This window comes from Aulonocara sp. 'chitande type north' Nkhata Bay, linkage group LG6, assembly GCF_057382095.1.
Source record: "Aulonocara sp. 'chitande type north' Nkhata Bay isolate Kocher_YH1m ecotype deep benthic linkage group LG6, A_spYH_male_GT1.1, whole genome shotgun sequence".
NCBI classification, from domain to species: domain Eukaryota; kingdom Metazoa; phylum Chordata; class Actinopteri; order Cichliformes; family Cichlidae; genus Aulonocara; species Aulonocara sp. 'chitande type north' Nkhata Bay.
This window is the reverse complement of record NC_141349.1, coordinates 10445275-10468231: the sequence shown is the minus strand read 5'-3', so window position 1 is coordinate 10468231 and position 22957 is coordinate 10445275. Positions and strand designations below refer to the sequence as shown.

Sequence of the window (22957 nt, the reverse complement as noted above, 5' to 3'; positions counted from 1 at the left end):
GATATTATTACGTGTTTTACAGTCTTTATGGTGCTAGCTTAAAGTTACGGTGTAAAGGTTAGCTTATATTGTGGTAAAGCTGTTACTATTTAAATGGTGTCTAGACAGAAATATTAACTCCTGTTATAACTAAGTTGCTAAGTTACTAGTTAATGAAGTTACCAGTAACATGGTTAATCGCATCCACAGATTCACAGTAAAGATCCCGATTAGCTTCAATGGATCTATAATAAATTTCTGCTAGTTCTAGCGCTTCATTTAAACCGTATGATACTCATACTTACCCAGAGTCAGTGTAAAATAAAATTCTACCTGAGTCTGACTCCTTTAATCCTGCATGACAAACTTCAGGATGCAGGTTTATTGACCCTCTTTCCTGCTGGCACACCTGTGACACCTGAGAGTCAGCTAGAAACTTACAGGAATGTTTACATCATGCAAAGACTGATAGACTCTGTAATACTGTAAATGATCAGTAACTTAGGTTAATACTAAACATTTGTGCCTCTCTGTCTGTGCTGAACCATTTAGAATCAGGTTTTGAGTCAGGCTGCATTGAGTGTGGGACTTAAAAGCATTAGGCTTGAAGATGGTATGAAAATCTCTACTTACCTTCTACGCTATATTTTTGTTACTGATTTATTAATACATTTTACATTGTTTCTTTTGTTTATCAGTAGAGAGAACACAGATTTCAGAGGCGCAAAGAGAAGCACTGTTGCTTCATACTTAATACTTTAAAGCTGCATTAGGGGAAGACAAGAAGCAGAAGTACTTCCAGGCACAGCCACAGTGAGGGAGCAGACACCTTACACTGAGTTCAGAGAAGTCAGAATTTCAAGAAGCGTCTGAAACAGCTCAGGTTTGGAAAGAAGCCTTTTATGTTGGGTGTTATAAAAAATATACACATATTTATAATAACAACTATAATATTATTATAAATAGTAGTTATTCTCTTATTATTATAAATAAATATCAAACATTTCAGTTGATTTTCTATCACATATATTGTGTTAGCCCTGTGATAAACTGGCAGCCTGTCCTGCTTTTGCCCTGTGGCAGCTTCAACCTCCCACTGTCACGATCCTGGGTCTTTTGACCCAGTGTTTTAAGTTTTAGTTTATTTTTGATGTTTATGGTTTATTTTTAAGTTCATTAGGTTATCTAAGCTCATTTGTTTATTTAGATTCCTCTTGTGTCTTCTACCCCTGTGTTTTAGTCTCCCTTTGCCCTCTTATGTTATCAAGTTTATATTGTCTTGTCTGCGTCTCATGTTTCCTGTTTTACTTTGAAGGTCTGTGTCCTATGTCAGTGTAGTCAGCGTTGCTTCCTTTGTCTCGTTATGTCAGACTAGTGTCAGCTGTTTCCCCATGTGTTTCCACTCCCCCCTAATCATGTGTATTTATTCTGTGTGTTTCTGTTCATTCTTTGTCAGGTTGTCTGTTGTTCCATGTCTCCTGGATTTTCCATGTTTATGTTTTTGCAACGTTCAAGGTTTTGTTCTTTGCATTTTGTGTTTAGCATTTAGTTTTCCCAGTTTAGTTCTAGTTAGGTTCTTTCTTGTGTGCATCTGCCTTTTGTTTTTGTACTCTTTTATCAGCCACATTAAACAGCTCGCTTTTAACCTGACCGTGTTTTACCCAGCAGACATTTATTTCAGTGACTCTTTTGAATTTAACGGACTTTGGATTATTTCCTGTGCAGGAGGAGGAGAAGGAGGCTATTCGGGCTCAGATGACCCGGATAGCCACGGCTAACCCAAGGTTTCTGGATTTTCTTGCCTGATGATTTAAAGAACTTTGTTACTGCCTCAACCTCAGTAGTAATATAAAGGCACTTTTTTAACTAGTTTAGGAGCATTTCACTTTTCTTTTGTGCTCTGAAAGACACAGAGGCTAATAGTTTTTAAAACAGAGTACCACAAACAACATGTATCCCTTTAGAAATAAACTTTTCTTGCGATACTTCTAAAAACCACATTCTTAACTAGCCACAATAGCACTGTATCGACCCCCCAATGTTCCTTTAATACAACCTATAATTGTCTAGTAGCCACACAAACGCACTGCAACAGTAAGACTTGATGATTAGACAGAGGGAGTTACAGGTAGGGCCCCAACAGTCAGCAAAACAAGTCATAAAACAATAAAAGCTGCACACTTATCAAGAGCATCCCAGCACACACATCCCAACTGTAGTTCCATAGTTTCCACCTTTTTCTTTACAAACTGCTCTTTTCATCTCTCCATGTCAGAGGTCAACTGAAACCAAGTCCACCTATATAAAAACACCCCATCAGACACACAGTATTTTCCTCAGCACTTCACAACTTTCGCAAGGTATATCGTTTTAACTTTTTTTTTCGGACCCCGGACACAGCGCTGTGAGGTAGTTAGCACACAATTTGGCCATGTAGAAAGCATCGTTTGTTTGGAACGCGTCATCACTGTTCATAAGAGTTTAATTTAATCAAACCTGATTTTAGGATCTACGTGGCTCCTCATCACTCGCCGATTCATCATTTTATTTAAATATCTGAATTTTCAGAATGGTGATCCAAGCGGGACACAGAGGCTGCTAGTTTTAACGCACCAGAATGCCGCAAATATAAATAAAAGCCTGACTATCCCGAGAGCCTAGCCGCAGCGACACTTTTCTTTCAAATGGATGCCTGCAGGTGCGTTGGAGCTACCCGCACAGAGCGTTTCTGACAGTCGGGCGCTGCTTATGCAATAAAGAAAAACAACAATACAGCATGTTTCTCTGCTCCAAGACATCCGCGGTCCTTTCACACGGTAAGCATGTCTGTTATACCCAGCGCATAAATGTCTGTATGTCAGCGCTGATTAAACCCTGTTTAAAATGTGACACGTTTGTTGTCCAAAAACATTTCCTCTAAATTTGCAAAGTTACTGATTTAAAATCTGCTCTAAGAAATATTTCCTGTGATCTAAAATTTGGCACATTTATATTTGTGTCTGGTAACAACAGCAGCTAATGTGCTGTACAGCTGATTCTTTTGAGGGTGTAGCACCTTCAAAGGTTGACGTAGGCACCATGTAGAGTTATAAAACTGGGTTTATTCTGGTCTCGACGACCCGGGAGAACTGCTCAAAGAAGAAAACTATTTTTTTAAAACATCACATCAAAATGCATTCTTCTACTTTGTGTAAATCAATCACAACGTAATTAATCACAGAAAATAAAACATTTAAAGAACACAAACAAAGTAAGCTGACCTCCAGGAGGGGCTAAATAGTCCTTTGTGGCCTTACTATCTTTTTCTAACTTATTTCTTGCACTTATTTAATTTTGAACATTACTTTTTCCATGTGTGGAGCTAACCATGTGTGCTAGCAAAAAAGGGGTTGGGTGGAGACCCAAAAATGCAACCAACTCTACATTCCACTGTTCATCACCAGATGGTGCAAAAGCGCAAGATCCAGACATAAAGCATCAAATCCACACAGAGGGTTTTTATCATTATTATTATTTATTTAACTAACTTTTTAAATGTTTCACACATTAAACATTAATGCATGAATGGATGTGTATTTTAAAATGAAATACTTACAGAAGACATTGTTAATTATTAACAGCTTAATTATTGTGCTTTGTATATGCTACATGTATATATAGTACATGCAGTATGACAGGAACACAGAGGTTTAGTGCCAGACTTCACATAAAAAGTATCAACTATGTTAGGATCCATGATTATCATGTGTGGTGCTAGTTTACATTAGTGGCTCCTCTCATGAAGGTGTGTGGATCTCTCACCTCTCTCCAAATTGTGGTTGTGTGTTTGATGCTGAAACAGATGAAGACTGCTGATTGGCTGAAGTAGGGTACAATATATATTTTTGGTTTTTGGTTTGGGCAGTGCTCACCGCTACATTAAATAAACTGCTGCTCGTGTGTGTTTGTAGGTTCTCAGTCATCAAGCTCATGGTTGTCTAAGGAGCCTGGAAACACTTCAGCCACCTGGAAATACCCAGCCTGCAGAGTACATCATATGATTTATTGATTTATTTTGTGTTCATGTCACATGGATGGATGTGAAATTAATTTATAATTGTTTTGTTTTTTGTCTGTTTCTAGAGGAGACGTCGTTCAGGTTGCAGGACTTGGTGGTTATAGAGTAAATGCCACCGGCCACACATGTAAGACCAGATTTTGTTTGATTATTTCACAGTTAATGCTAGAATCTGATTTCGGTTTCTGTGACTGTTTTATTCTTACATTTATGTTTTTGTTTAATACTGAATGAAGAACAAGTTTTTTTCTTTTTGTAAATTTTGGAGTAGATATACTGTGCGCCAAGTTCCTTGTTTAAAAATCATTTGGAAACATAACAAAAGATGAAACATCATTCTACTCACAATTTTAGCTTTTGAAAGATTATGAATAACTTTTGTTCTTTTCCTTTTTCTCTAGTCCCTGATGAACCACCTAATCTTCAGTGTGCAGACATGTGTGTTGCTGACTGTGAGCCTACCAGATACTCTCAGTGTACTGCATATGTGCCATATAACAACAGGCTGTGTCTGGAAGAACATCAAGTAGATGCACGTGGGATTAGTTGACTGCTAATATTACTGTATATCATCTGTGTATGTTTTAGATATTTTGGGGAGCACAAACTACATTTCTCTTCTCTCGGGGTGATTCTGGTGGTGGAGTGATTTACAACAACATGATTTATGGTGTAATCAGTTCTGGTTTTGAACGTGTCTGTACTGGACCAACTGTTACTGTGAATGTTTGTTCTGACATGAACTGGATAAATCAGAAAATTGCTCAAAATAATGGAAAATAACTGAATGAAAATAACATCCAGAATAAACAATCATCTCTACATGAAACTTGTGTGCTGTGTGTTGTTTCTACTCTAGAATATCTTCATGTTAACTGCAAATTGTGAACCTTTTTCTTTGGTCTAAAATATTGTGTCAGATTTGCAGCTTGTGTGTGTTTGAATGTGGTGTCAGGTGTGTAGCAGCTCATCCTGTTGTTCAGAAACTCTCAGACTCACACTGTGAAGATGCAGAAAGGCTTTCTGATCAGACATGCCACCAACCAGCTGCAGGGCCTGAACATGATAAACTTCATAAATCAGAGCTGATTGTTGGGGGTGGAAATGTTTACATGGAGGCTGTTGGCCTCCGTGCACTGAGGGCATTAGAATAAATACAGTAACCATGAAAATAAGTTTTGTTGATAAAATACATTTCTTGAAACCGTCCATTGTTTTGTCCGAACTCTAAACACTGAATCCAATTTTCAAACTAAAAGCAGTGCTTTCAAAATTTTCACTAAAACAAAAAACCTACAAGAACAAAAAATAAACAAAATAAAATTATAGTACATAGCGACATATGTGTTTTATTTCTCATAACACATCATTTCCATCTTGTCTTCAGTCCTGCATTTTTATACTTCTAAGACCAAACTGAAAACTAAACTCTTCATATTCACAAACACTATTTGTTTCAGGATTTCATCATGATTCATTTTCCATATGAGGCAGTGCTTTCAAATTACTTTTGAAGTAGTACAGAGAAATTACTCTTCTCCTCTTCTTTTAAATTGCATCAATATTTTCCAACTGAGCAGTAAAAGGACACGGAAGTCAAACATGAAGCATCAACGTGATGTTTAGATGTCGATTAATATTACAATAAGAGACTAAAGTAACTCGCTTTGAACACTTCAGTTTTCTCTCTTGATGCTGCTGTTTGTTTCCTCCTCCACTTGTATTTTTCTGCACTTCAGTGAATGTGCATAGCGCCCTCTGTTGTATGTTTGGGAGAACTGCACTGCACTGTCATCAAATGAAACTGTGCAGAGGTGGAAAATGAGCAAAGGAAGCACATCAACTGAAGAAGCTTCTTGGATCAGAAGTTAAACATCATCCAGAACCTTAAAGAAGTAAAGTCGCTTTCTTTCCAGGCTCCTTAGACAACCATGACCTGGATGACTGAGAACCTACAAACACACATGAGCAGCAGTTTATTTAATGTGGACCTGAGCAGTGCCCAAAACAACAACCAAACAATTTTTATTGAACCCTACTTCAGCCAATCAGCAGTCTTTATCTGTTTCAGCATCAAACACAAACCACACCTTGAAGAGAGGTGACAAATCCACAAACACCTTCAAATGTAAACACACATCACACATGATGAACATGGATCCTAACATAGTTGATACTTTTTTTTTGTAAAGCCTGATACTAAATGTGTGCAGGCCACCTGAACTGCTTCGTCTCGAGTGCCGCCCACTGGGTTGGTCACTAGAACTGTGTGTTGCCATCACTGGAGCCGTGGTTGGTCTTTTAGATTATTTAGACTGGGACTGTTTTTTGTTGATTAGGCGGCATGGTGTCCTGACGGCTGCCTCTGTTGTTTTTTTTCCCAGGAGGAGGAGAGTGGAGCACAGGTGGACAGCAGCCACGGAGCAGAGAGCACGGAGTTTTGGGTGAAGACATGACACAGGAGTCGAGGGAGCTCAAGGGATTATTGTGTTGTCTTATTTACTCCACTGTAAATAAAGAGCACTGTCCATCGCACGAGTCCTGCTTTTGGGTCCTCCTTCCCCACTTCACAAACACTGAAACTAATTATACAGGTAATAATAAAGGAACCAAAAGTTCACATCTATAGCTTTAAATTTGGACAAATCTGTCAACACAACCATCAAGAATAGAATAAAATACAAACAAACACTGAAACTAATGAAAAATTACACATGATATATGAACTGTGGAAACTAACTGAACAATAAAACTCAGAATAAACAAATTCAAACATTATATGAAAGGTATAAACTGATTTGCATCTTATTGATTTGCAGGCTCACTTTGCTCCAGGACTTGACGACTGGCCCAACCCGTACAGTCTTTGTCTCTTAATACTGAATGTTGAAAACTGATACTCATGGACACCTTATTTCAGCCTCTTTACTTTGCATAAGAGACCCAAAGCTTTACATCAACATGATGTTGTCTAGTGGACCAGCACGTCCATTACATGTTTTGCCGTTATTGCTGTTTGTTACGAGTTCAAATATTGAGGGTGAGCACAAAACAATAATGGTCCAGAAGAGCTTCGGTCAAACAATGATTTTAATGAACACGTGCGTGGGGAGATGAACACTGCCCACAGACAGCATCGATCTCCGCCCAACGATACACAAGCAGTTGTTTTATACCATCAGGGTTTACTTTTATGACGCCCCCTCATGCGTCAAGCAGATACAACACAGGCATAAGTTTCAAAACCACAAATGTTCTGTTGACGACTTTGGACACATTTAAAAGGACATCTTCTCCGTCTCGAGGCCAGGTGCTTCCTATTAATCTTCTAACTCTCGCTTATCTCCTGGAACAAACTGTCCCTTAGGCAGACACAATTTTGCAGTCACAAGCTTTTGCAAACTATTATTTGAACTCTTACACCAACAACGCCGTTAAACTCGCCCTCCCAGAAGCCATCGTCCTCGTGGGTCTCTCTGCTCAGGATGGGGATGATGGCGCCTTCTGGGAACGACAGCTCATCTTCCGTTTGTCCCGCGTAGTCGTACAAAGCCTTTGCGAATGAAACTGCAACACAGACAGTGGCAACGAGGGTATTAAACAAAGCAGGAAATCAAAACTCCGATATTATCTGGTGGAGGCGGATCTCACTCCTCGAGTCTCCGTTGACGGAGCCAGTTGGGAGTTCGGTTTCAGGTTCGGTGGAGTTGCTGGAGGACTGGGATCGGGCGTCCAGCGCGGCCAGCGACTGCAGCATGCTCAGCAGGCTGTTGGAGGAGGGCAGCTGCAGGTATTTCTCCGGGACGTAGCCCACCTGTCCGCTACGGTTTCTGGCCTGGAAACACAGACAATGCACACAGACGATGACAACAGCCAAAAATGTTTCAACAGGAAAACTCCTAATGAGAAAAAATAAAGTCAGATGTAAAGAGTAGGGCTGTAACAATATCACTGCATCGTCGCCAGAATTTAATAACAGCCACAAAGAGAATAATAGGAGAGCTTTTGTTCTCTCTTCCTGAATTAACGAGAAATCTAAAATCCTAAACAAGCCTCTGCTGAATTCATGAAGCTTGATTTCATGAACACCGGTGGCCTCCCCTGCCGCTGCTTACTTATTTTCATTCAGATTGAAAACACTCAGAGGTATTGGGATCTCTGTTGGGGCATGCTGTGGGGAATCACAGCACTAAAACAGATCTATATAAATGATATTGCTCACATTTTTATGTATGATTATATTCATTAAAATAAATACCCCATTAAAACACTATATCTGTATATGAAAAGATAATCACCTAAGTAAATATACATAAAATATTGGCTCAACACGTGGAGATGGTCTGTGCCTCCTGAGCCACTGCTCATAAAGGCTAACAGGGACAAAAACAAATACAGTAGCAGTGTTAAGTTCAAGCATTGAGTGCAAATGTACGGTTTTCTGTGTTTTTTTGTTTTGTTTTTTTTCATAGAAATGTTTTTGTTTTGTTTTTGTTTGTTTTTTTTGTTGTCCGGTTTGGATCTTTAGCAATCAGAATTGTTGTCTGAAGGCCAAGAAAGATGCCAAGTGGATTTACTTTACCAAGTGGATCATCATGGCCTTGCCATATTGGTCCATTTGATTGACCTTTATTATAATTATGTATTTATTTTATTTTTGTTTTTTAAAGACGGGACAGACATGACTGGGGGATAGGACAGGGAGAAAGAATGACACAATAAATAAACAATAAACTAGCTAACAATAGATACTTTTTTAATTTCACCTGCTGAGAATGAAAAAAGAAAACAAGCAGAAGAAAACGAGAGCAATAGAATAAACAACATCACGATGATATATGGGAATATAACTGTAAATACTAAATATTAAACATTACTGTGCAGCACGTAAGATCGACAGCGCACAGTGTGCTTTGAGGTAGGAGCCAAAAAGGGTGTAAAACACCAGTCAGTGTCACGCCGCCGGGTATATCAACTTCTCTTTTAAGCTGTGCTTTCTGCTTCACGCTCCGTGCCCACACATGTAACAAGGGCTGCTACAAGGCCCTTTAAAACAGGAAGTAGCATGTGCTGCAGTGAGCTTGAATGGTGTCCCAATGCGCTGAGCAAGCACAGTCCAAGCATGCTAGCCAGGTGTGGTGCGTGATGATAAAGTGGTGACTAAAACTCTATAAAGGACATAACTAATATAACAGCAGGTCAGGGTTACTCTTACAATTTTCTCTGGTAAGAAGTCAAAATCCTTCATATAGAACTCTGAAGTTACCTGGAGAGATGAGATCCTGCTTCATAGTACAGGCCTCAGGGCAACATTTCAAAGTTAACGTGCAAAACAATCAATATATGTATTTGTATGTAACTGACAAAAAAAGGAGAGAAAAGCGTCCAAACACTTCTTGTGCCATTCCAGAGTTGAGGTCGCAGGTTATGGTGCCACCACTGGACTAGCTAATGAGAAAAGAAGGAAGATGATTTTTAACAAATTTGTTGTATTAAGAAAAAAGAAAACAAACCATCCAAACTGTTACTTTATTAGTAAAGAGATGTTGCAGATATTTGTACTGAAATTGTATTTTTCTTCATTTCTAATGTGTTCAAAGCAAAAACAAGCTTTTCCTGTGAGCTCAGACCATTTTATTTCTTTCTGCTGCATTTCTGCATAAAATACAAATCTGCATCATTTTTTAAAAAGTGCTTTAAGCTGAACTAATTGTCCCTTTATTTCTAGAACCTGGTGAATCACCCTCTCTTCACTGTGCAGAGACTGAGGTTGTCAGCTGTACAGAGCTCAATGATATTTTACAGAAATAATTCCCCGAGGTCCACCGAGTCAGGAGCTATCAGCACTGGTTCTGTGGACAAAGTCCTGGGAAAGATATATGTCGAGTGAGTTTGCATGATCCCTCAGCTCACAGCTGCATTTATTAAAAATTCAAAATACAGAAAGATTTTATAAAACTGGGAAACTGTATTTCTGTCTTGCAGGGAGACTCTGGTGGAGGAGTGGTTCATAATGGCAGGATTTATGGGGTCTCTTCTTTTGTGGGAGATCCAGACTTTGTATGCAGAGCACCGGCTGCCTTCATGGACCTCTGTGATCCTGAGTATGCAGATTGGATCAGGAAAACTATCAACCCATAAAAAGCTGTGAGGTGTGGATAACTGTAAACAAGCTGAAATAAATAATCTTTTAGAGTTTAGCTTTGGTTTCTTTTATTCTCTTTGATATAAGCAGTAGAGGATTTCAGAATTTCTGTTTTATTTGCCAAAAGACGTTTTTTCAGCTGCACCCACACACAGTTTCTTTAGATAACTTCAACTGCAGAAAGTAAAAACTCAGCATTAAGTTTCAAATGCAGTTTTAAAGATAATGATAATATGGTGGCCCTGAAGAAAACACCCGTCAATAGAAAAAGCTGCAAAATCCTGCAAAATGTAACAGAAGTTGAATAAAACACAACGGAAATAGAAAAAAATGCAACAGGGCTGAAAAACTGAACAAACAACAAACACAAATTACAACAGAAATAATAACGAGAGCTATCTTTCTATTAAAAATAAAATAAAGTAGAAAAAAAACATTCTCATCCTAAAACTTGGTGACAAAGTGGAACATGGTAAGGAAACACTCACTTAAGTGCTGTCATTACTCAAAGGTTCCTGATAATCATGCATGAAGTGATTTCTGGAGGGGAATGAAACTTAACTGAACTGCTCCCTGTGACATTTTGACCTGTCAAACGCAGGCGTAACTCCTGTTATTCATTGTTGTATTGCAGGTCTGCTGTGCACGACGTCTGTGAATCTGAGTAATTTGGTACAGATGAAGGAATAAGACTGCTCAGATGCTTTGGGTGTCACGTAATGATCCCTCAGGTTTGGGTGTCTTTGGTGCCCGTTGATTTCAATCTACCTGCACATTGAACAGAAATCCTGCCATGACAGAACACACTAATGCCTTTTCAAGGGAGAACCGATCCGAATCTGAGCTGTCAGCCCCAAGTTCTCTGCAGTCATCAAATCAAGCATAATCTGGTTTGAACAGGCTCCCTGCCTCACTGCAAAAGCCTTTTTACCAGCTGCTGTTTGACAAATTGCAAAGCCTCTGAAGAGACTTTAGAAAGGGGGAAAAAGGATACGAAGAAAAAGCTGAACAAAAAGCTATCCATGCACTGTTTAACATTTCACTTGGAGCTTATTGACTGTATTCTATCTGTGGATTGCATTATAGCTTCTCTGAGAGCTTTGCTCCCTGAAGATTTTATGATCTGTGAACACTGAGTCTCTCTTGTGGCTGTAAACCAGTCTGCTCAGCATGGCACTGCATGGCAGAGTTTCTCTCCATTTTTTTGGAATCACCTTTGCTCAGCTGTGCTCCTAACTGATCTCCTGAGTTTGGCTGTATTGGCATTGAATTTGTTGGCTTTTTCAAAAGGTACAAATCAAATATTGTTTATAGACCTGCCCCCTTTTTTATCTACAAAATACAACATTAAGTCTTGAACTGTGCTGTTGTTCTTCTTTTTTTAAAAACATTTTATAGCCTTCCAGTGTTCTAAAAATTAAAAACACAAATATAAGATTATGTAGAATTTTTAATATACAAATACTTAACACTGGAAAATACTAAAACTGTTAACTATAGTACAGAACTTAACAAAATGTCATAAAAAATTATAAATACTGATAAAAAGAATGAATTTTGTTTCCTAAGTTATAAAATACAATCTGTCACATTTTAGAACAAAGTGAACAAAGGAACTTTATATTTTCCTTAAATTATTCGCACTGATATTTTTGAATATGTACAATATGCTTTCCCTGAATTTTAACAGTAACTTTGATTGCTGCCTCCTCCAGTTCCTTATCAAAGAGACTCCACAGGCCAGTTTGAATGAACAGGCTCTTTCCATCCTCCAGCAACACCTCCAGCTGGTTTGGCATTTCTGCCGTGGCCACACCAATGAGGATGTCAGCTCTCTCCTCGACTTTTGTCTGTTGACACAGCATAGGCACACATTTAGCCCAGAAAATGTTGTTTTTTTTTATTATCCAACAAGAAAAAAGAAAACCTATGGTCATCACGTGGTTTCACTAAGTCACCAAGACACATACATACACACATTATGTCTTGATGCATGCTGAATCATCCAGGTAAGTCAATTCCAAAATGGTTAATCATGTTCACCTGGAGAAACAAAAAAAAAAAAAAAAAAACCCTACTCGCCCCTGCGGGCGGTCAATCCTTCAAGCTCGGGTCCTCTACCAGAGGCCTGGGAGCTTGAGGGTTCTGCGCAATATCTTAGTGGTGCGCAGTCCTGGGAACAGCTAACCAACCGGACATAGTGGTGCGGGATCTCTGTCCAGAAGTAGGGTTGCCAACCGTCCCTTAAAATACGGAATCGTCCCGTATTTCGAAACAAAAGTACACGTCCCGTATTGAGCTAATAAGGGACGCACTTTGTCCCGTAATACAGTGAGAATCAAAAGTAGTCTATAAATGTTAATGGAATTAACGCTTTGTTTGAAAACATAATTCCCAGCCCCTCTCCTGCTTTGTGACCAATGAGCTGACAGCACACTTATTCAATTCAATTCAATTCAATTTTATTTATATAGCGCCAAATCACAACAAAAGTCGCCTCAAGGCGCTTCATAGATACAGAGAAAAACCCAACAATCATATGACCCCCTATGAGCAAGCACTTTGGCGACAGTGGGAAGGAAAAACTCCCTTTTAACAGGAAGAAACCTCCGGCAGAACCAGGCTCAGGGAGGGGCGGCCATCTGCTGCGACCGGTTGGGGTGAGAGAAGGAAGACAGGATAAAGACATGCTGTGGAAGAGAGACAGAGGTTAATAACAGATATGATTCAATGCAGAGAGGTCTATTAATACATAGTGAGTGAGAAAGGTGACTGGAAAGGAAAAACTTATGACAATTCGAGTATGACAATTCAGATTACCGCTCATCTCACTGGTCGAGGAAAGGTCGCTTGCGGAGAAAATACCGGAAGACAACAGATGACCACAACAAGAAGCATGGCCAACAGGGAAACAAACACCGACACTGCGGTGCAAGTCTCGGACGACAGTACACCTAAAGCTGGGCAGACACTGTGCAATTTTTTTCAGTCACGTTATTCAGCTCCTGCTCAAACTGCACGATTGACTCGCAGGGGTTAGAAGTTGGTAGGTCACGATGCAGGGTCTCACACTATACCGCCCGATGCTCTGATGCGACCTGAGTGCTCACACTGTGCGTCCATAAAATGAAGGTTATAACAGAAAATCTGTCGCTCGCTCTCTCTGTCTTTCACTCACACAGACACACCACCACCATCAACTTTGCTAAATTGCTAATGAAAAACATGATCAGGCAGCTGTGATTGAGCAGCAGTGTAAATCCAACTATTTCCACGGTTGTTGTGGTCGTGATAATTTTGTGATGCCACATCGAAAAGGCTCGGATGAGCTTTCCAAAGTTCTACAAGTTGTGCCTCCATCGCTTGTGTCCAGATCACACGCTGCACAGCTGTGCTGCTCCGTCTTTTTCACCGACGTTTACGTGTTTGCGCGTGAGCAGTGTGAGCGCCTGTGGTGACACCCTCACGAGCGATTGATGATCGGGAGCTGCTCGAGGTGTTAATCGCTTCTCGTTACCCCACGTATACTACACGACGCACGATGAAGGCCAAAATCGGTCCGATCACCAAATCGGTCGCACGACTCAAAAATCGGCTCAAAATAGGCCTAAAACCGCACAGTGTGAGCCCAGCATTAGCGCAGCAATGTTTGTTTCCCCCAGAGAAAGGGAAGAATGGGAAAAGGAAAACACCTGGCTGGAAAAAGTTAATATGGGCATGTGCAGTGAATATCAGCGCTATGTGGCCAGAAGTGTGATAATATAACTTATTTAGTGTAATAAACAACTGCAAGGATAGATGATTACAACAAATAGATGACTAATACATAAAAGTAAAACATAGATGAATAATGATGATGAGTTATGATGCGTATTCATGGGAACAAGCGGGTTTACAAACAGGAGCAGCTGATTAGCTTTAGAAAAGCTGAAATAATACCTCAACTGAAGCCAATTGTACTAAATGCACTAAATGTGCACTGTTACAAGAATATTTTTCCTTCTATTGTTTTCTATAATTTTAAGTTAAGCAGGACAGAGTTCTTTTAAAGAAAGATTTACTTATATTCTCAAAAGTTAAGCATGACAGGCTTCTGTTTAAGAAAGAGACCTGTTTTATTGTGTTAATGTCATTTTGAGCTAAAAATAAATGGCTAAATGATCATTTGTTTCACATGTGTTCATATCACAAAGAATAGAATATGCATCTACTTAAATCAACTTCAAGTCAAATGGTTAAAAAAATAATTTCACACACAAAAAAAGAGCTAGAAAATTCACCAAACTGGGAAGGGTGAAGACAACTGGGTCGCCCGGCCCTGGCCACGAGGTGTCCCTTATTTATTTTTCAGGGAGTTGGCAACCCTATCCAGAAGAGATCTCTGTCCAGAAGAGCGCAGTCCTAGGAACAGCTAAGATACTGCGCAGGACCCACAAGCTCCCAGGCCTCTGGTAGAGGACCCGAGCTTGAAGGATTGACCGCCCGCAGGGGCGAGGGGGGAACTTTTCTATCTATCTATATGTAGTGTTTGTGTGTGTGTGTGTGTAAGATAATATAATATATAATGTTATGTCAAATTTGAAAACATAGTTTTAAACATTTGTTGATAAGACAAACAAAGCTTCTTCATACCTCAATCTGTGTAAAGGCTGTACGCCATATGAGGACTGTCTCTGCTTAACGTGAGAGAGGCTGATGTGGTCTCCCACGTTGAAGTTGTTAGCAGCTGCCTCCCTCCAGAGGCAGATTGTCATGGTAAAACCATCCTGAAATCACAAACATGACAGAATTAAAGATTCATTAATTAAATAACAACAAGTCCAGTAACTAGGAAAAAAAAAAGCTCACAGCCTCATACATTCTGTACCAGCAATGTCACATTTGTCACATTAGTTTAACCATTTTCAATATAAAACTTAAATTGCACCATTACCTCCTTCAGCTGGAGGTTTTTAAGGGGAACATGTTGTTTTCCCAACAGCACCTTCTTTACAGCAGAAAACTGAAAAGAAAATTGAAATTTAATGTCAGTAATAGTCAGTGTAGTTATCTGTGATAGGATTTTATTTCTTCAGTAATCTGTTTAGATTATGTTATGGTTGTTGTTAAGTATTCTGCACATGCCATTTATCTTATCAGAAGCAGTTTTATCTGTATCGGTTATTAGGATGTTTTTCATATACTGTGATTATGAAACAGGTTGTAGGAAATCCTTCTGTAAACAATACATTTTGCAACTTAAATGAAAAGTTTGCCAGTTTCAGGTATACAAAATCTATTTGTTTTCCATTATACCCAATTCAGGGTACTTTTTGACCATTTCTGTTGTATCTGCTTTTATTTTTATTATAAAGGATATATTTAGATGAAGCCTTGTGTGAATTTATATACAGCAGTGTATAAAATAATTATTCTGTTTGTTTTTATTATCAAGTAGAGACTGTTCATTAAAATCTAGCCCTTACAACACAAATGTACGCAGGCACAATGCAAACTGGCTGCAAAAATATCAGAAATGGTCTGAGGTAAATATTTTTTAAAAATTGTGCTTAACAATCTTAACAGAATTTAGTCTCTGCTTGACAGCAAAAACCAAAATTTTAACTGTAAAAAATACTGGCAATAATGGGTTATTTGGAAACCTAAATCCATGTAAATTCTGATGGAACCACAAGTACTTACCTCCACCACCTCCCCTTGAACTGTCATGAGTCCCTCATGTGTGGAGCTCATCTTGAGTGGGGTGAGAGGAACAAGAGGATGCAGAAGATCCTCTGCTTCTTTTACAAGACCTTCCCTCACACTTAGGGTCGGTGCCCTAAAAAAATAAAAAAAAATAAAAAATTGTGTCCTGGCTGTGATACTGATGTTGTAAGGGGGGCCTGTGCCACTGAGTTCATGGCCTCTCATAATGTATGACCCCCCGAGCTGGACTTTAGAGGCATATTCTTCAAACATTGTGATCTTTGTCACAGTCTGGCCATTGGTGATCGCCGCAATGGTGTTCTTCTTTGTCATTAGAGGTGTTGGTGTTCCATCTTTGAAGTCCCAGCTTGTGACCCTTAGCTGGTCACAGGACTTTAAAATTTTCATGTGCAGTGGGGGTGGCCGGGAATATGGCGTGTCAGGGCGGTTGTTCAGAAGCTTTGTCAAAGCCATTCTGAAAAAAAAAAGCAACACAAAAAATATTAAGGGGTTAATACATTTCTGTTATAGCAAGGGTCATATAATATGGTAACACGTGTAGCTTTTGTGCAGTCTTTTTACTTTCTGATGTCAAACAAAACTCATAAATACCTTTCTGAGGTTCCTGCTTAAAAATGACAGGCCAAAAACACAGGCCTGTCTAAAAGTATTTTTTGATATTATACAATGTTGGTTTTAAAATAAAGCTAACAGTTCTAAGACTTCATTGAATTAATCCAAATATTACAGCAGAGACAAGTTGGTGAAAGTAACTTGGGACTGAACTCAAACTCAATATTTTTCTCACCAAACTGTTATTCATTTATTTTTTGTATTTTCTAGCATATAATCTCCTTTGACAATAAACATGAAATCCTCAGATGAAGATTATCTGTGCAAAGATTGATGCTGCTGAAGTGAAACAGTGAAATTACAGTTCTATTCACAATTTGGTCTGTGGCTTTGAACTTGTAAAGAGCAGAGATAATGTAACTTTATTGAAATGCCTAAATTGTTTGTTGTTTCAGTATACTTTGAACCCCACCCCACACACACATTAATAATGGATTGGATTTATATAGCGCTTTTCAAGGCACCCAAAGCGCTTTACAATGCCACAATTCATTCACTCTCACATTCACACACTGGTGGAGGCAGCTACAGTTGTAGCCACAGCTGCCCTGGGGCAGACTGACAGAAGCGAGGCTGCCATATCGCGCCATCGGCCCCTCTGGCCAACACCAGTAGGCGGTAGGGTCAAGTGTCTTGCTGTTCATTGAAAGGGTGTTGTTTAGGGTCTGTTAAAAACACATTATGTAGTTGCATCACCAGACCAATGAAATGGTGAAAGCTTGTTAGCATTATTGGAGTTTTGGCTACGTGAGCTTACAACCTCGTAAAATCTGTTGGAATTATGTACAGACAGAAAGTTTTCAATTCATATAAAAATATATGTCAAAGTTAGTATGACTTGTAAATGTAAAGCCTGCTTTACATTTCTCAATAACTTTATCCCTTCATGGTGTTGTTGCTCCCAATATTCTCTTAGACAACCTCTGAGGCCGTCACAGAGCAGCTGTATTTGTACTGACATTAGATTACACACACGTGCACTCTATTTACTCATTAGCACTCATCAGGCAATGTCTGTGGGCAACTGACTGCACTCAGACCAAAGCGGGCTGAATAATTACGCACACCCCACTTTGCAGTCATTTATTTGTAAAAACTGTTTGGAATCATGTATGATTTTCGTTCCACTTCTCACGTGTACACCACTTTGTGTTGGTCTTTCACGTGGAATTCCAATAAAATTGATTCATGTTTGTGGCTGTAATGTGACAAAATGTGGGAAAGTTCAAGGGGGCCGAATACTTTTGCAAGCCACTGTATACAAGATGAGGATGTTTAATAAAAAAATTAAAGATTAAGGACATAAATGTACTTAACATGAATCAAATACAGGAATTGCTGTTAGCTAAAGTCAGCGAGCAGCAGCAACATTCTGAGAAAATCATGACTTAGCACTAATATCCTTAGCTATGCTCATTTTTTTCCAAGTCATATAAATTATTCAAAGCACTTGAACCATTTTTTTAAAGTAATACTGAGAAGTCGAACTTTGAGGTGGATCCACCTTTTTTACACCACCACGTCGTGCCGACATGTATACTCAGCACAGTGATGCATTTAGGCTACGTTCACACTGCAGGTCTTAATGCTCAATTCTGATATTTTGATCAAATCTGATTTTTTTGTCTTCTTGTTCACACTACAAATAAAATGTGACAGCAAATGCGCTCCCGTGTGAACCCTCAAAGCGGCCCGCATTCGCAAAACAAGACGTCACACACAACGCGCTCTGTTTAGACCAATGACTGTAGAAAACAGTATGGTTTGACTGATGGCCCTTAATATAAAGACTTGTTTCGGACTTTACGTTTCCCAATTTTTGCTTTAAGTTATTTACATAATGTAAATGACAAAATAATTATCCTTATTGCTGTTTTAGAGAGCATCGGTGCTTCAAATGATAGTTGCAGATTTCTGTCAGAATCTGCAGATTATACATTATAAATAAAAATGTTCACGTTTCTCCAACGTTGTCTTCCAAACAGTTTCACTAACATCTACACTGGATGGCCAGGTAGTGTTCGCGATGTCTTATTGGGCGCTTCTCCAGCGCTGATAATTGGCATCTGTCTTGTGTCAGTGACGTAAAAGACTGATTTAATGCGACATGACCGTTCAAACAGCAGTCGCTTTCTAAAACATCAGATATGTATCGGATTCAGTACCACATACGAAAGTGACCCAGATCGGATTTGAAAATATTGCATTTGTGCTGTTCACACTGTCATGCCATGATCGGATAAGTGTCGCATAGGGTCAAAAAAGTCGTATTTGATGCGCTTTCACGTGCAGTGTTTTCCGAGCCTACCGAGCCTGAGGACAACTCAGGCTACTCCCCACCCGCGGAGTAGTTACGGGCGCAGAGGCTAGCGGAGCCTCAGCTGGCCTGGAAACTGGAGCAGGGACAAACTGGGCCCTGCTGGGCCGCCGCCGCCCCCCCCCCCCCTCACCCGAGGAACAGATACAGGTGCAGGAGACTGCTGGACTACAGCCGCCCTGGGCGGAGGAGCACAGGAAGGCAAAGGAGCAGGCTCAATGAAAACCGGACCATCAAAAATAGGTGACGACCCTTTCCCACCACGTTTAACAGTCTGTGTAGTCTTAGGTTTAGCAGTGTTCACAGTCTCAGAAAAAAACAGACTCGGCAAACTTGGGTTTTAGCTTGTTCCCACCCCAACGAGCAGACCTCGAACTAAAAATCCCAGACGAATGCTTATTGTGATGAACTAGCGTGGGAGGATTCAAACCAAAACTGGCCTCCCAATCCAAATCCTCGTCGAGAAAAGAAATCCCGAAAGTGTCTGAGGTAAGTTCATAGTCTTTACTGTTTAACAGCTCAGGTGGAGTGTGGAAAGTGTAGTCCTTTTGACTCACCACCGGAGGTTGCTCAGACATGTCCATATGACGGTGACGTGAGCGCCGTTTCCTTTGAGCAGAGGTAGCTGGCGGCGTGAGCAACTGAACCTCCGGTGCACAGAACGGTGACGCTGAGGATGAAGCGTGAGCGCCTGAAGCCACGCGGAGGACTCCCAACTGAAGCGGCCGCATCTTGAGTGCCAGCGGAGCAACAGGTGGAGACTTCCGGCAGCTCCGGGGACCGCCGAGAGCCAGCCGAGTGCCATGGAAAATGCGCCCGATGTCAGGGGTGAGCCATGGCTTCCAGCGGAGTTCCTCCTCCAGCTGGGCAAAGGCTGCTCGGCGTCACTCCTGAAGTTCAATGTCTGCTGGGTCCATAGTATGGTCGCGATCTTCTGTTATGAGCGGCTGTGTGCAGACAGGAATAGGACTAGTGATGTGTCCTGTGTGTCGAAGCTTCGAATCGCGCATCGGGTAATCGCGGGGGCGTTTTTCTGAAGCGCGTATCGAGGCTTGCGTTGATTACGTATGCAGTGACGTTCGAGGCCTCGCGGGCAGTCCGTACCACATGACTGATTCGGGAACTGGTTCACCGGTTTGCGCCAGATTCGAAATAAAATGGGCAGCAAAACACAGCTGATTCCCTCATCACATCGTGTTGTGGAATTGGATTACGTACGTGTTACATAGCTACTGGAGTACTGGACACAAATTTCTTTATCCAAACTTGTATAAACTTGCTGTGGTTTTTCTTGCAACCCCTGCTTCATCTGTGCCCTGTGAGAGGATATTTTCAAAAGCAGGAGAAATCCTCTCAAAAAAGAGGAACCGTCTTAAGCCCAGCACTGTGGGAAAGCTGCTATTTTTGAATAAAAACAAATGAAAACTTTTCCCTAGTGTCATGAGCACTGTTATACAAGCACATTCACATCACAACTCCCTCCCTTTTTGTTTCCATGTACATTCCTGTGTTAAGCTGCCAATTTATTATACACAAATATTAAATTAATATAATATAAAATTAGTATAATATTAAATATAACTAATATTTAGAGTTCAGTTATTGGTGTCATGAACAATAGTAATTCCTTTATTCATTCAACTTGAAGTGCCACACACTAGTTTGTGTCATTATTGAGATGTACATAAGAATGATTACGCAGTTACACAATCATCCCAAAAACTGTGTACTGATAGTTTCCACTTTCTCTTTTGTATCAGACATACTGAGACAATATTCAGGATAAATAACCATGAAAAACAATTTATTTATTCGGTTTAGCGGTTTACACATCACATCATTATAATCATTGAGCCCGTTTCACTTGAATTGTCCACTTGATGGCGCAGTAGAGCAAATGAATCATCACAATGCTTCGAACCATGAGTCGACCAGTTGGATGGGAAGCTTCAGTTCATCATGAGGCTTCATCTCACCATCACTAAATAGGACCCAAGGTGCAGACTCCGGAGACAGATATGAACTCAAAACAGCTTTAATGTTAAACTCAAATATAACATAACTGGAAAATATCAAAATACCCTTACACCAGAGGACTGACAGAACACACAGCTAGGTAAACGGTAGATCACGACACAGACACAAAGAAACACAGGGCTTAAATACACTGAGGGAGCAATCAGGGAATGGGTAACAGGAGGGAAACACAGCTGGGGCAAATCAGGCCTAATGAGACAAGGGGAAGCGAAACCACATACATTAACCTCAGACAAGGACCTTCAAAATAAAAAAGGAAACATGACACAGACTGAACTAAAGACACAGACTCGCATGCACTGCAACAGAGGGAACAGAGATGTGGGACCAGGAAATTACAAAATAATATAATAAACTCAAAAACCCTGGGTCAACGACATAAGCAAAAATGACAATCATCAATATAAACCTGACACCGGCTCTAAGAGCCATTTCGTTCATGACCGACACATCACTAAGGAAAATGAACAAGAAGCTGTTCTGAAAATAATTTACCAGAACAGCTGTAAATAATCCCCCAAACTAAAAATTCTAATAATAAACAAAACCACTAAGGCACAGAAGCCTGGAACCATGACAGCAAGACTTAATAAAAGATTGTTTAACTTGGCTTGGTTACACAGATATGTGATTACCTGAAGAATAGTTTAAAAAGAACACACGCAAACACACACATATGGAATAAGTGCAATAGTTGACTCACCAACCCACAGAAGGAGAAGGAGGAACAGACGAGCCATTACTGTCATTCTGCTTGCAGTGAATGCTGTGCTGGGACCTTTTTAAACCTCTTCTCACTGTGCTGGTGGCCATGGAGCCACCAATCACAGAGAATAATTTTATCAACAAAACCCCATTGGCTGGAACGGTCTTCATGCAAATATGCAATATGGGTTTTTTTTATTAAGAAAAATGTTTTGCTTCTCATTAATTTCTTTTTTCAATTCAATTCAATTTTATTTATATAGCGCCAAATCACAACAAAAGTTGCCTCAAGGCGCTTCATAGATACAGAGAAAAACCCAACAATCATATGACCCCCTATGAGCAAGCACTTTGGCGACAGTGGGAAGGAAAAACTCCCTTTTAACAGGAAGAAACCTCCGGCAGAACCAGGCTCAGGGAGGGGCGGCCATCTGCTGCGACCGGTTGGGGTGAGAGAAGGAAGACAGGATAAAAGACATGCTGTGGAAGAGAGACAGAGGTTAATAACAGATATGATTCAATGCAGAGAGGTCTGTTAATACATAGTGAGTGAGAAAGGTGACTGGAAAGGAAAAACTCAATGCATCATGGGAATCCCCCGGCAGCCTACGTCTATTGCAGCATAACTAAGGGAGGATTCAGGATCACCTGGTCCAGCCCTAATTATATGCTTTAGCAAAAAGGAAAGTTTTAAGCCTAATCTTGAAAGTAGAGATAGTGTCTGTCTCCCGAATCCAAACTGGAAGCTGGTTCCACAGAAGAGGGGCCTGAAAACTTCTTCCATGTACTGACAAAGGGAAAGACCCTACAGTATAAGGAGAAGTTACTTTTTTAATACAGTTTGATCACAGCTGGACTGGCCATCAGGTGTACAGGGTGCACCGAAAAAGTGAACGTGTTGGATTTACTTAATTCAGTACTGTACATTGGTTGCACACAATTTTTTTTGCTTTGGGAGAAACGTAAACAACTGTGTTATATCGACACAACTTATTCATATTCATAAACCTGTGCATTTTGTGTTTATAAAACGTGATTGAAACATGTTTAGATGAAGCAAGTTAAGCTCTTGGAATATTTCAATCATTCACAATTTTGTCATTTTATTCCAACACTATTCAGTAACTTTTACCCAATTCTACTTGGTCACTTAAACACTGCATGTTGTCTTCATATTACATAATATTCAGCAAAGTCTAGATTTTGGTTAACATACAAAATTCAATGGATTTACAGGTTGCAGGAGGGCTGGGGCATAACGCAGAAGTTATAGGGTACACCCTGGTTAGGGTGCCAGTCTATCACATAATAGTGATTTCCGGCTCTTTTTAGAGATTTTCGGTTCGGCTCACTAAAAAGAGCCGGCTCTTTCGGCTCCGAACCGGCTCTTCAGATTGTT

At 40.0% G+C, this 22957-nt stretch overlaps 1 protein-coding gene across 2 annotated transcripts; it reads right to left on the bottom strand.

Moving 5' to 3' along the window:
- Positions 1-11812: 11812 nt before the first annotated feature.
- Positions 11813-18875, bottom strand: LOC147327264 (uncharacterized). Of its 2 annotated transcripts, none has more exons than XM_086294890.1 (4): positions 15864-16367; positions 15115-15183; positions 14795-14947; positions 11813-12031 (listed from the first exon to the last, which is right to left on the bottom strand). In XM_086294890.1, the coding sequence occupies exons 1-4, from the start codon at positions 16338-16340 to the stop codon at positions 11816-11818; spliced, it is 915 nt and encodes a 304-aa protein (XP_086151016.1). In that variant the 5' UTR covers positions 16341-16367; the 3' UTR covers positions 11813-11815. The 2 variants fall into 2 exon arrangements, with proteins under 2 accessions (XP_086151016.1, XP_086151015.1); XM_086294889.1 differs by lacking the exon at positions 11813-12031 and adding an exon at positions 12411-12871 and having other exon boundaries at positions 14814-14947; positions 15864-18875.
- Positions 18876-22957: the final 4082 nt, after the last annotated feature.